The sequence below is a fragment of the Sabethes cyaneus genome, chromosome 3 (assembly GCF_943734655.1).
Source record: "Sabethes cyaneus chromosome 3, idSabCyanKW18_F2, whole genome shotgun sequence".
Taxonomy (NCBI): domain Eukaryota; kingdom Metazoa; phylum Arthropoda; class Insecta; order Diptera; family Culicidae; genus Sabethes; species Sabethes cyaneus.
In genome coordinates, this window is record NC_071355.1 from 77,532,178 (window position 1) to 77,547,395 (window position 15,218).

Sequence of the window (15,218 nt, forward strand, 5' to 3'; positions counted from 1 at the left end):
TTCCGAGAGTCTACTGTACATAGTTTTAGACGTATTTGTCTACAACCTAATCTTGTCTGCTTCGCGTACTCATCTTCTGCTGCCTCATCAAATGTTCTGCCGACCGGATGCCGTCGGCAGCAAAGCAGATATATTGACATCGGACCAAAGCAGATATATTGACTGGATTTATTGAAAATCGTGCCACGCATTTCGATCGCCGCTCGTCTTATAATACCTTCAAGCAGGCAGGAGATATCAGCTTACCCGGAAAGCCGTTTTTGTCCAAAATGTTCCATAGCTCTTGTCGGTTTACACTATCATATTCGACTTTGAAATCAATGAACAGGTGATGCGTGGGGACTGGAAATTCGCGGCACTTCTAGAGGATCTACCCCGTAGTGCAAAGATTTGGCCCGATAGACCGGCCCTCTATGAAGCTGGCTTAATTACTTCCCATAAATTTATTGGCAATTGGCGATAGTCGATGGAAGACGACTTGGGACAGCACTTTGAAGGCGACATTTAGGATAGTGATTGTTCGGTAGTTCTCACCATCCAGCTTATCGTCTTTCTTGTATCATAGGGCCTTTAACCCCGTTTTTTCATTCTTCCGGTAGTTGTTCTGTATCCCAAATCTCGACAGCCAGTTGGTGCAAACCTAGGACTCCTAGGTGCAAATAGTTGGCCAACTTATCCGGGCCTATTTTAATAAGTTTCGCTCCAATTCCATACTTTTTCGATGCTTTGTTGTTCTTCAGCCACTAAAAGGTTTCTTTAACACCCTTATCGATGAGGGTGGCACATCTTCGTTGCTTGCTACACCAATGAGGTAACTTTTTGCTGGTTACAAGATTATTAATTATCATTGTCGTTCTCTGTACATTGAAAGCTTGCTTGGCTCTTTTCTTTTCAGTTATTTTTATAATTGATAGCAATACAACCGAAAATTTTAGTCGTTAGTTTTTAAGTGCAGTTTTTCACTCTGAAAATTTCTGCATCGCATAATATGCTCGAATATTCCACGTGCCACGTTGTATACAACACCAGTCTCGGCCAGTGTAAATTCTTACAGTATATCGATATAATAGATTTAAGGAACAAGATGGTTGCGCTCTTTTCTTTACCGGTTTACTTTCAGGACATCAAGTTCGTCTAGGTTCAATGTTCAAATGATAAAATCAATCGAAGGGGTCAGTCCTGGCGTAATGGTCAGCATTCACGCCGCTCACGCCGAGGACCAAATCCCAACCCCACAGAAGTCACGAATGACATAAGCTGGTGAAGTGACTATAATCTAACAAAAAAAAAGATCAAGCGAAGGAGTGATGTTTTTATACTTTTACATAATTGTTTACTTTCAGAATGTCAACTTGGTCTAGCCTTTATCGAAATAAACAATTCCTGACCGGTTGGGACGGACAGACTCTTCCATTTTTTTTTCTGGAATCGAAGTAAACGAAATCACAGGTGACCGGGCCTGGGAAGCAAAAGTGTGCTAACATGTGATTGACTGATTCGTTCATTTTTGACAGTGCTTGATAGAAACGTGCACTTATTATTGCAACTAAATTATTATTATTGCAACTAAATTAACAACTAAATATTTTATTTTCAAGATATGAATTTTTAAATTTTTTTTTTTGGCGGGGCTCACTCATGCAGTGGAAACGAAATGTGTATAACTGAGGCTTCGAATTTGGCATTTTACGTTTAGCAAAATGACCTCTCAATCTAAGTGAGCTAGGAGGAGGAGAGGTTTATCACCGAAAGTAAAATAAAAGCCTGAAAACAACTGATACTCTGCTAACAACAAATCGTGAACGAAATGAGTTTAATTAAAATTTAAAATTTTATAATAAGTTTCCTACTTTGACTGTTGCCTTCTGTTTGAGACGACACAGACAGAATAAAGATTACAGCCGTCCACATGTACCCCGCGCAAAACCACGTTCTATGCAACAACATACTTTTTCACGAACAAACAAGTTTCCATAGTCCTGCCATACCGTCCAACGAGCCGCTCGTTTCATAAATCGAACCCAAGCACGCTGTTCCCACTTGCCAAAAGTGCCGGCTTTTTCCCTTGCTTGGCTGTTTGGCTTTAGCGCCTGGTTCAGTTCAAGGTCTGCGCTGTTTGGTACAGTGGTAGAAAGAAAAACAAACACTACTACAGGCATCGCACGCATGCTTCAGTCAGGTTTTCCGTACCAGTTGGAGTGTGTTAGTGGCAGGCAAAGGTAAGGAAATCGTATTGCAAACGTTTTCCCTGGAGATGCAACATTCTCGGTGGCGCTATTTCACAACGTTGTTAGGAGGTTGCCAGTTTGGTTCTGTTTGGTTTGGTCGTTTCATTGAAAGCTCGTCCTAGTTCGAAGTACGGTTGTTGCAGACAGTTTGATTGCATTGCGTCATCATTTGACTACATACTCAGGATTGGTAGAAAATGAGACGATTTACCAAGTTGTTTTGAAATTCGCAGCATCAGTTATGTAAGACCAGCATTTCGGTAGACGTAGAGCAAAGTAAAGTGATGCGAAACGGCAAAGCATTTTTCATATACTGCAAACAAATCACATTCAAACTAAAGCGCGCAAAACTGTTTTGCATGTTTTGCTGCCCATTTTATTATTTCGAAAAAAAAAGAGCAAAGAATTTGAGCACAATGACTAAAGTTTGTGTCGCATGTTGCACACTGATAGTAAATTTGAAATTAACAGGACACAGGCAGCAACCCTGAACTTATTCATAAAAAATAATTAACTTTGTTCTATTAAATAAACATACTCAATGTTGCATTCTCTCAGTATCGACAAATAATTTAGAAAATATGTAGCAAACTTACATCGTCAAAGAGTATTGAAGCTCATTGTTGTGCGGAACCAGTTCGTCGGCTGATTCGCCCCCGGAACTGCTGAGTGTTGCTTCCGAATCGATTGTGTTCTGTATTTGACGCAATTCCGAGTGCAGTAGGCCTGCGGTCTGCTGCAGCTGTTCGATAGCCGGATCCTCGAATTTCGGTATTGTCGTCGAAGGCGAGGTATAGTTCTGTGGCGTGGAAACTCCACCCGCATCCGCTGGACTGCTTGCCGTACCCTGAAAGTACCGATTGGCATAAATTCGCTTCGCTTGGCTTGAACACTGGGTGGCAGATATTCCTTCCAGGCGCTTGGCAAAAGTTTTCATCGCATTAGCCGAAATGGGTTTTTGTTTATCGGTGGATGATGGCGGAGGGGGTTGATAAGGAATAATGTCCGGAATGAGCGAAGTTGGCGAAACGGTGGCCGATGATGTGCCAAGGCCTTTGGCTTGTTCTTTGTCTTTTTTCTTCCAGTAGCGCTGAGAATATTCAAACAAACCGGCAATTTCCTCACTGACATGCTGACCCATGTAACGAGCTTGCAGCTTGTTTAGACGACGGATAAGAAAGTCATATTTTCTTTGCATCTGAGCTTGTCGCTGGACAATTTCAGCGTGCATTTCCTGTCGCTCATGATCTTTGTTTGGAGGGGTCGTTTGAGCAACTTCTTCGTATATATTCACCACGTCAACATCATTAAACAGCGAAAGACCTCCAGCCAATTCTGCACAAAGACCATCTCCGCTAGGGTTACCTTCCAGACTTTTGAATACTTGTAGTAAATCCATGTCCGAAGTGGAAGCGAGCTCTCCGAGCATTTGTTCCATGTCGGGATTGTCTTTCAGGTAGTCCTTTTGCAGCCCCATTGCAGTGCTTGAACTGGAAATGATTGACGACTGCGAGTCGAGTTGTTGTAGGTCACCATGCACTTCTTCGCTGGATGTGACTGTTTCGCCGGTTGAAGCTACCTGTGAGATTTGATCGATAACTGCCTGCGAAATATCTGTATCAGTCTGGGCACTTCCGCCAGCTGTAGCTTCATCGGTTTCCGTTCGAGTGGTTTCATCTCGATGGAGCTGCTCCAAAGCAAGCTCAATGAGATCTTTCCCACTATCTGGATCAATTTTTAATAATTGCCCACCGCTGTTATTATTTTGAATATCGTCCTCCGTTTGCTCAACCTCGGAAGTTGGAGGCTCGGTATCCCTCACAAAGACGTCTGTCTCGCTAGGTATTGTTGAAGAGGAACCGTTTCCGGAGTCAGTACTCGCGCTGCTCGGCACTTCCTGCTGACTGTTGGTTTCCACTCCAGTGCGCGGAGATGCCCCAGATGTAGCCGACGACGAGAGTTTGCTTTGGCTCAGCGGCTCGGTAAGAGCGGGAGCCATCGCATCAACTGCATCGGGTACTTTAATAACGCTCGCTGCTGGAAAGCGCGCTAGTCCCATTCACACATTTGTCCACTTCCGAGAAAAGTAAAATTAATCCAATCAATAATAGTAGCACATTCTTGCACTTGATCTTCACAAAGGTAATTAAGCAGCCCCCTTTCTAACAACAAATTGCATTAAATCCAGCCAGCGATGTTATTTTTTCAATATTTCACTGGGTATTACCACCGGAGCTCACACCAACGCAACGCTAGTATTTCTTCTGTTTTCTCCGACTGTAGATCATCAACTTCTCCTGTATCTTTTCATCAATTGCACTTACTCTTCACACACTCACTCTTACTTGTATAGACCGGAGAAGGAAAATGTATGTGTTAAATCACTTTCAGCACACACCACTTGACTCGCAGCACTTGCGCCGGTCCTTAAATTTGTAAAATACTAATAAGCCGGCTGAGGCAATTCTTCATTCACACAACTGTTGTGCACCAACAACCAACCACGACTGACCGGAGAGCACGCACTTGTTCGGCGAATTTTACAATCGAAAGCGGAATTTCTACTCCAGTCCGAAGCTGATCATCGTCTGAAAAGGAAAGAGAATGTGGAATTAGTTCGTTGTTCTATTTGCTCCTCGAAGCGATAGATATTTTGGATGTTTTTGGTTGTTTTTGAAAGTTTTACGAAGATCTATAGTACCTAAATATGTCTTATTTTTAAGAAATAAAATAAATCTATAAATAAGGCCAGCATGAGATTTTTTTTAAATTGATGGATTTGATGATAGAAATTTCAGCGACTGTTCACGGGCTGTTGTCGGAGTTTTATCATTTTATAAAAATTTGAAAGAAGCTTTTGTGTAAAGTTTTCTGGAAAACTAAAAGGCCGCAAGTTTTTAGAAAGATTTCCATTTGAGTTTTCCGAGAAAAAATCTCTAATAGACGAAGAAAATGGTGAAAGACAGTGATGAAACAAAAGTTATAGTAACCTTAGGACCGGAGAAGACGTAAGACGCGTTTGAAACAATATCTAGGCCCTTGTTATTGCAAAGTATTAAGCGCTTTGGAATGCTGGGGACTGTTTACAAATGGTTTGAGAGCTATTTGTGTGACAGGACTCAGAGGACTATTTTTAATAATTTTATTTCTGACCCCGTGGGTAATATTCTTGGAGTGCCCCAAGGGAGTGTCTTAGGGCCTATTTTATTTATTATGTATATCAATGACATGAGACGAGTGTTACGTTTTTGTGATATTAACCTTTTTGCCGATGATACTGTACTATTTATTGCAGCTAAGAAACTCGATTATGTTACAGCACACTTGAATGAGGATTTACGTTCGCTGAGCAGATGGTTGAAATTCAAACAACTAAAGCTAAACATCAGTAAGACTAAATTTATGGTAGTCTCGCGAAACCGCGTAAATGAAGATGTCTCTGTGGAAATTGATGGTGAGACAATTGAACGCGTACGAGAAATCAAGTATCTTGGCGTTATTATTGATGATAAACTAAAGTTCGATGTACACATTGACAATGTCATCAAGAAAATTGCCAAGAAATACGGAATTCTCTGTCGTTTGAAGAAAGATTTGAACACTTTTAGTAAGATTCATCTCTATAAATCAAGCATCTCTCCACACTTGGACTTTTGCGCTTCCATTTTGTTCTTGGCAACTGAAACACAAATATCAAGATTACAGCGCTTGCAAAATAAAGTAATGCGGTTGATTTTAAGATGCAATAGATTCACTCCCTCGGCGCTAATGCTGGATGCTTTGCAGTGGTTATCGGTAAAGCAGCGCATTGTATTCTTGACGTTGGTGTTCATTTTTAAAATAGTGAATGGATTGCTGCCTCGATATTTGTGTAATCGAATTGTAAGAGGGAGTGATATTCATAGATATAACACTAGAAGCGCCTTAGAAATTAGAACACCAAATTTTATATCATGTGCTTCACAGAATTCATTGTTTTTTAAAGGTATTAATTTATTCAATTCGATGCCTACTCACATTAAACGTGCGACAACGCTGACCGAGTTCAAAAGGCAATGTATTTCACACGTCAAAGCTGTGTTTTGAACAGTTTTAAATTTTTTTTTGGTATTTCATGTTTTAGCCTGACGAAGTTTATAAAACGGATAATTTTGCATGGACACCAATATAGCTTTTTAGTAATTATTGAAGAGAGTAAAAACTATTATGTTCGTCTAGATGATGATGATGGATTTTGTAATTGTTGTTAGTAGTTAAAAAAAAAAGAGTAGTCTACGAAGGTTTGAGCTTCGCGCGCGGTGCACAGATATAAAGGACTGAATGCTTTGGTTGATTGTTGACTGTGTTGGCAATTTACAATTATTTAAAAGACTTTTCAGCTGTCAAGTTGTACTCGTCATATTATTCAGGAAGATTAGAACATTTCTGAAAGCTATTAGGGGTAGAATTTCCTAGCTGGTCAAGGTTCTTTTCGGGTGGGAAATTGCTTTGACTGCCCTGGGTGGGAATATCCTTATAAATTTAATGCTTGGTAAGCAGTTTGACTTATGCTTTGCTTGCTGTTAACGGCGGGAATGGCTTCGTCTGGACTGCTTAGCTCAGCAACGGATTACACTGGATGTTAGCTTAATGTAAATGTTGAATATCCCTTGTTCGCTGAAAGTTGTGTAATGATTGTACTGGGTATTCTAGCTTGAATGACTTGAGAGTTTAATTGTTCGTAGTCATGCTAGTGTTAGCCATTAGAAATTTGCTAAAGGAATTTGTATCTGTGTGAAAAAAACCAGTCCGTTTTTTTTGTTTTCCTGGTTTATTTTTATAATAATTATCATATAGATAAATCGTCTACCTCAAACCTCCGTAGGGGTAAGAGGTGGGCCCATCATCATCATCATTTTTTAATTTTTTAAAAAGGAAAAGAGTGGAAAATTAGATATAGATATAGGGAGGATTATTGAAGCAGCAATTATTAGCTCGTACTTCGCTACCTTTTACCAAGTTAGGATATCCGCGGGTTGAAACCGGTTATAATGCGAAACAATTATAACCGGATCAAACCCAACTTTTTCCTAAGCCCCAATGATTCGATTTCGATATTGCGTAATCTCATAAACCACTTTTTTCGTGGAAGATCCGTTTCTACTAGACTAATGGAGTGCCGCCCACTTCGCTATGTTTGCCTGCAATGGACCAACGATATCCGTGTGATATAATTTACAATAACTTAAACAAGACCGTTTGAGCATAGAATTTTGCTGGCTAGGGTTCACAAGGCAAATGTTTCCGCTGGTTTAAATACCTGACTTGATCTCTATTCACGAGACCGCAGAATCGCAGTTCAATTGAGCTGGAGTACTCTAGAGTAGCATGTTAGGACCATCATTGTTTTTCTTATTTATAAACGTTACACCTTAATTAGTACCGCCTGGCAAAAAATTACTTTATGCGGATGATGCTAGAATTTACATGATCGTACGTAGCACCGATTTCAAGAATTTAACAACTCTGGTATGCGCGATCTCTTTGCAATTGACGCTCTTGAGCGATGCAGGAAAATCAAATATGTTGTAGCGGATTCGGACGTGCTGTCGTTTGGAGACTTTAATTTACCTGTCTTGAGGTGGCATATCGACAATGACATTAATGGATATATTCCTTCGCATGTCTCTGTTGATAATGAGCAATACTTCACAGAACCAATATTTGGTAACGGCTTGGGAGTTGGGACAAAGCAACCATTGTCCCAAAACAATTGGTGATCACATCAACAATCACAATCACATCAACAAAAATGGTAAACTTTTAGATTTTGCATTTGCCAGTTTCTTGGAGAGCTTTGATATAATCGCGTCATCTCCGCTGTTGCCTGCATTGTCACCACGCTTACTTACTTTACCAGCCGAGAGCCGCAGCCCGCAGTGGCCCCTGCTTTATCAAGACTTCCTCTCCATTGTACTGGGTCCTCGGCTACCTGTCGCCAATATGTTGCGCGTCTTGACACACGCAAGTCGACTTCAACCTGATCAAGCCATCTAGCACGTTGGACCCCTTTATTCCCGGTGCCAGTGGGGTTCTTGAAGAGAACGAAATTTACTGCATCGTCGTCCGGCATCCTTGCGACGTGGCCGGTCCACCGTAGTCTCCCAACTTTCGCCAGTTGTATGGCGTTTTGTACATCGTCAGTGCAGCAGCGAATGCTCCTTGATCGAAGCGTCTTGCGGAGGAAAAAGTAGGCTCGATTTCCAGCTTGAATGCATCGTTGTATCTCCTTACTCCGTTGTATCGTCGGTGGTAACCAGAGATCACAAATATACGAATTTATCAACCACTTCCAGTTCATCGCCCACAATAATCACTGTCCGTGGAAGGCAAACGTTGCTTTCTCTGGAGCCTCTTCCAACCATATATTTGGTTTTCCACGCATTCATTTGTAACCTTATCCTCCTAGACTCCGTTTTTAGTCTGGTGTAGATTGCCTCCGTCGTCTCAAGGTTTCTAGTAATGATATCAAGGTCGTCTACGAAGGTTAAAAGTTGGTTACTCTTGCTGAAGATGCCCACATAAAGCAAACTCTTGGGAATGAGTGAATCCAGAAGCAATTTTAGCGATTCGCCCTGCGTTGACTGCACCGGAATGATCCGTTAATCTTTAAAAATATTTGTCAATTAATTTACTTGAAGACACTCTCAGTCAGGCGAGTCAAACAGCAGCGGTTATTAACCTTTGACCTTATAACAAGAAACGTTGGAAATATGAAGCTCCTGCATCAGATACGATGGGATGTAGCTCCTCGGCGGCTTCGTAATCCACCGTTATTTGAAATTCGGTTGCAAAAAAGTAAAAAGTAAAATCAAAGCACAAAAAGAATATGACAGCATACTTAAATAACAAACTGTTAAAGCCGTGCCACATCATAAGTTTATAGCAGTTATTACAAACTAAAAACGTTGGTGCATATTTTGTGACGAATATTTCTTAGTCGGACCATATTGGCTTTACCACTCATATGTAGGGGAACTGTGGGTAAGACGAACAGGTTAAGAAGAACAGCTAATATAATACAGAGAACTTATGATTTATAAAACCTAAATACAGTTTACTTCAGTTCAACATCTTGTTTTCAAAAGGAGCTAGTGAAATATTTAACAAAAAATGTTTTTCAATGTGTATTTTGAGTATTAAAAATGGTCCGAAAAAGTGAACTTTTTTAGTGCTGCGGGTGAAACGGACAATGTGTGGGGGTAAGATGGACAGGTATTGTAAATCGCCCCAACTGAGAGCATATTATTATTTTTGACCCTTAACAAATTGAATACGTAAAATATGGTAGTGTAGCGTGTAAAAAATGAAGGGGGCAGTCCACCCCCTCCCAATAGAGGCAGCCAATAGAAAATTGTTTGGCAGCGGCAATATGAACAAGCATTCCAAAAACTGTTTTATGCCTGGCCGCTGCTAATTTGTTTGAAGTTCACGTTTGCCGGTTAAATTTTCATGTATATGCTTGAGATATCACTAAGAAACAAAATCAACCATTTTATTATAATATGTTCATTGACCATCTTACCCACACTAGCAGTTGTCCATTTCACCCCATCATTATACATTTTTTTAAACTGTTCACAATTTTTCATACGCAAATAAAATTACGTATTATTTCAATGCAGACGTTGCTTGAAAAGGTATTCAATCGAAATACTTCATGCTATGGGCAACATTTTGGAATTAAACCACTCAAAAAGCTTAATTTCGATGGAAAAAAAGTTACATCCAGACGCAGTATTCTTTCCAATTTTTAGTTTTTCTGCACTTTATCAAAATTGGAAAGTTCTAAATGATGATGGAAACGTTCAGACATCATGAGATAGCAAGATGGTTGGTTGCCCATCAAAACATTTACGAATTTTAGTGCTTAACTAGTAGGATCAACCACCTGTCCGTCTTACCCACCCTGTTCGTCTTACCCACAGTTCCCCTATTTTTTATTTTTATTTTTTTACTAACGTCAACAGGTAAAATATCACCCCAATGACAGAAATAACTAACTAACGTATTTACAATTCTCGTCTGTTTAGATTATTAACATAAAACACGCCTAAAATTACACTTGTTTGTTTCTCGAGACACATTAAAGTCAAATACATAGTAACATTAATTGAATAGACGAAACATACTGCGTACTGGTTCATGTAGACCATCATTCGTCCTAGCTGGAGTAATACTGAGAAACAAGTGATATTGTAGATTTCTAGTACAGGTCGCACAATTGAACAATAGAGTGTTTTCAGGCAGTAGATGTCTTTAAATTTTTTGCGAAACGAAATAAAAAGCCCAGCTGTGAAGAAGCTTTTGCCACCACGTGTGAAATGTGATCCTTGAATGTTAATTTTGCATCGATTAAAACTCCCAAATCCTTAACTGTGGATTCGCGCAGTAAATGTACGCCTACCAAGGCATATTCATAGTGGAATAGTGAATGTTTTCGTCCAAATGAGATTACCGAGCACTTAGACACATTCAGCGGCAATCGGTTAATTTAACACCATTTAGCGAAGTTTTCCAACTGTTCCTGTAGAAAACTCATATCCTGTGGTTGCTTTATCGTATGGTATAGCTTTAGATCGTCAGCGTATGAGAGTTTCGCGCATTTCAAAATGCAATTAACGTCGTTCATATACAGCAGGAATAAAAACGGTGCTAGGTGGCTTCCTTGTGGAACACCAAAACAAACAGGAACTGGCGAAGAAATGTGATCACCAATTTTCACAGACATGCTACGACCACATAGGTAAGATTGAAGCCAGAGTAGCAAATGTTCGTTCATGTCAAATCGATCAAATTTGGCAATTGCAATTTGATGATTCATTTTGTCAAATGCTGCAGATAAGTCTGTGTATATCGGGTCCACTTGATGACCATCCTCAATTTGGCGTGTTACAAACGAAGTGAAGGAAGTCAAGTTGGTTGTTGTAGATCGTTTAGGCATAAATCCGTGCTGGTCCGACGAGAAGTAGTGTTTATATCTCTTGGCAAGCTCCTGGAGAATAATAAACTCAAACAGTTTAGAAGTGGCATTTAATGCAGCTATACCCCGGTAGTTCGAGACTACTCGTTTCCAACCTTTTTTTAACGACTGGAAAAACATATGACTGTTTCCAGCAGTTTGGAAAAAGCCAAAGATAGGTTAAATACCGCTGCAAGCGGTGCCGCTAGCGTCTCCATACAGCGTTTCAGAATGACTGACGGGATACGGTCAGGGCCATATCCCGTGGAGGATTTTAGTCTTATTCCAGCTGACGTAACATGTCAATGGAGATAACAAACTGCGACAAAGGTACAGAAAGTCGTGGAACATTTTCGATGGCGACGGCTACATCCTGTGGTTCGAGATGTTCATTGGTGAAAACGTTATTGAAATGAGAACGGAACAAGTCGGCAATGTCAGCGGTGGAGTCGGCTTCGAACAGACCATTCGACATCGTAGAGGGTAATCCCGATTCTTTACATTGCTCATTCACGTAGCGTCAAAAACTTTTTGGGTTTGCCTTGAGACGGCGTTGCAGATTGTTCTGATGGGCGTCATACAGGTGATCATTGAGTTGTTTATAGGTAGTATTTATTTCTACGTATCTTATTCTCGTGGCATCAGTGCGATACTTGCTGTGTCGTCTAAGGGCTACACGTTTAATCGTTTTAAGGCGCTTGAGATCAGCGTTCGCCCAGGCTGGTTTAGGCGGTACGCGCTTTGACTTGACGGGCACGAACTGGTCGATAGCATATGCCAGTATGTTAGAAATGATTGATGCAGCGAGACTAGCGTCGTGATCGCGGAGAACCTCCTCCTAATCAACGTGGCCCAGAAAATCGTTCATACCGTTGAAATTGGTTTTACTAAACTCATATGAAAGGCTTTCGGAAGTATCCCGGAAGCGTTGCTGTGGCCTTATCTTTAATTGCGTTAGTAAAGGAGGGTGATGCCTGCAGATCTTTACAAGTGGTACCGGAGCTTCTGTAACCGTACAGTCTACGCAGAGCTCGTCACTAACGAAGCACAGATCAAGGGTCCGATGATTCTCGTTTTCAATTCCATTCATCTGTTTAAGTCCAGCGGTGCTATATGTATCAAGTAGTTTTCGTGGGGCTATGCCTATGGACGATCGAGAGGCGATCGGGAATAGAGAACCGTGGGAATTACGCTGCCAAGAGATCGCGCTGAAGTTAAAATCACTCAAAACAATTTTATCTCTAGGTTTTAATTGCGACAAAACCCAATTGATAGCTTCAAGATGATGGCCCATCAAGTTTTCGTCGTTGACTCTATCGGGAGGGATGTAAACTACAGAGATAGAGTATTTCGTCAACAATGGTAATCGCGACCCATAATTGTTCAACTGCCGAACTATTGGGAGGATTAACTGTGCAGAACTTGGTTCCTGAGCGAATAGCTAACAAAATGCCACCTCCAGTACTTTTACAACTATTTGAACGCGACCGATCTTGTCTAACTTGACGGATGTTGTCTAAGGCTAACTGGTACTCAGCGAGAGAGCTGTTCATTTCTCCAACGTTTTGATAGTATACCAGGACATTCGAGGTAGCAGATGCAGCAATACTTGTTACGGTTGATATCCTGGGAATTGAGGATGCGTCAGAGCGATGGATACCGTTACTGATAGGATAATATCCATGGAAGGCGGCTTGGAAAAGCCCTTCACCAGCACTAGATTCAGGGCCGGGATGACTTGGACGGCAGGAACGAGTCAATTGCGATTGTAATTCGGTGTCTACGGCGGGCCCGACTGAGCTAATATAAGCAAAGCCTGGGTGCTAATTCCGTTATCAAAATTGACCTTCTGTGTTTATACGACAGATTTCGTAGCAAGCTGTTAGAATACAGGACAGTGCAGGGTTAGTGCTTCGATCCTATTGATTTTAACATCCTCTCCATATGCTGCTCCTCCACTCATATGTATGCTGTGTGCTAATTCTGACTTTAAACGTATTAATGGTGACCTTCCCTGCCAGTAGTTATGTTTCATTTAGACCAATAATGAGCCGATTAATATTATTCAATAATAACACAACGATAAACGATATCGAAACTTTCTCAACTATAATCACTCGTTGATTCAGGCTGTAATAAACTTGCATCCAGCCTAAAATGAGCGATATTGCTATTTGTCTATCTTAAAAAATGGATTGAAGAGAAAGGTAATGCTACTTCTACCGAGCAGGTTGGGTTGAATACTCAAACCTGCTTGAAAGTTGAAAATGAGTGTTAATATCAATTTCTGTTTAAGGCAATAATCTATATGTCTGTAGCCAACACGTATGCAAGTAACAAATCCCTTATTAGATGTATTTTGGTTGCTGTTATAATGAAGTTGTACTTAAAGATGATTTTATTTTCGTTAAAAACCTTAAATACTCACGAATGCATAATTCATCAAATATGCTCTCTTTCTTCCAAATAGCAACAACAAAACAGTTACGAATTCAGGAATCTTTATTTCGATTGAGAATGTCATAACACACAAAAAGATCCATATTCAAAAACGAAATCGTTCCAGTTTCGCTGGTGGTAAGTGGAACGTCTAACAACCAAGTTTAAAAATTAGTATCTAAACAACAACAACTCGGAGTTGCCCAGAAAGGCCTGGTATATTGACAAATATGTGGGCCGGTGCCATACCTATGCATCGAAAGACATGAGCGTACTCTCACCAGTGTTAGTTATGATTGAGCTCCGACGAGATAAGGTGTGAACAAATTGTTGATTCCTTTTTCTCAAAAAAAGAATTTTTGTGGCAGTGAAAATGACAAATCCTATTTAATATGATCCAACAAGTATTGTAACATTATGAAAAGATTTATATCTCAAACTAGTTTGTTTTGAATTGTTACTAAATATTTTTCAATCATTGCTCCTTTTTGTCATTTAGAATATCGATGTTAGAATATATAAAATAGTAAATACTCATACAGTTAGATAATTTTTTTCTTTTGCAGGATTTCATCCTGCGATTAGAACACCACAATTTTTGATAGTTTTATGAGTCTTTATTTTACTTTATGTTTCATCTTTTTTTTCAATCACAATTTCATGAACTTTCGGTCATCAACCCGATTAATGGCTAACCCTAAGAATCGTTCTAGAGTTTGCTCTCCTCCTTTTTATTTTCAATCGGGCAGGCAAACATTTCTCAATGCGGCAATATTTGTGGAATCGTGATTATTCTGTTAAAAATAAAAAATCGCATTATTTTAACCGGGAAGCAACAAAATTATGAAATCAATTTTTTAAATAATTACATAAGTTCAGCCGCGACCCAGTTTCCTGATACCAAAATAATGATAAATTTTTTAATTTTTTATCTGTTCGAATTTCAGTTCACGAGGATTCCAGAGATAATTCCCTGACCTGATAGTAGTCTGTATCTTTTACCTGTAAATCATCATGAGCCGCGTACGGTTCGGTTATCACATTTCGCATCAGAAATCGCCTGCTAGCCGACCGTTCTGTCGCCAAATCCAATTGGATTGCAGCGAAAGAAGTCTATCGGAAACCCGGCAATCATGAACGGCTGTAGGAAGAAAGATCTCTCCACGCGGGTTAGTTTGCTCGGATACGGATAACCGGCAGCAGATGACGGGAATCGTTTGCCATCACTACACAGACCGTCGTCGTATTGTATTGGAGAGTCGATAGCAAACAAACAGAATGTTACACACCGTATCAGACAGTTGTATGTAGGTAAACACCAGCACGCAGATACAGACCACGCTGGTTGCTGCCAAAGTAGTGGTGAGACTTGTGTCGCGTTAATGTCGTATACGCATCCGAGGGCCACTCGCTTGATGTTCTTAGCCAAAGTAAATTGATATATACCAGGTATGTGACCATCGAGGGTTGCATTAGTGTGTGTAGAAAGAAGAAGAAATAGTTCTGAAATATGGTGGAACTTGCATGAAAATTAAAACTAAATTAATTGT

General features: G+C 40.2%; 1 protein-coding gene across 3 annotated transcripts in view; it reads right to left on the reverse strand.

Annotated features, from left to right (window-relative positions):
- LOC128741667 (uncharacterized) overlaps positions 1-15,218 on the reverse strand; it is a 57,027-nt gene that overhangs the window by 25,695 nt on the left and 16,114 nt on the right. For all 3 annotated transcript variants that reach the window (XM_053837627.1, XM_053837628.1, XM_053837626.1), the window contains one exon: positions 2,825-4,816. In XM_053837627.1, the coding sequence (XP_053693602.1) occupies positions 2,825-4,287 (1,463 nt within the window). In that variant the 5' untranslated portion in view covers positions 4,288-4,816. The remainder of the gene's footprint in view (positions 1-2,824; positions 4,817-15,218) is intronic.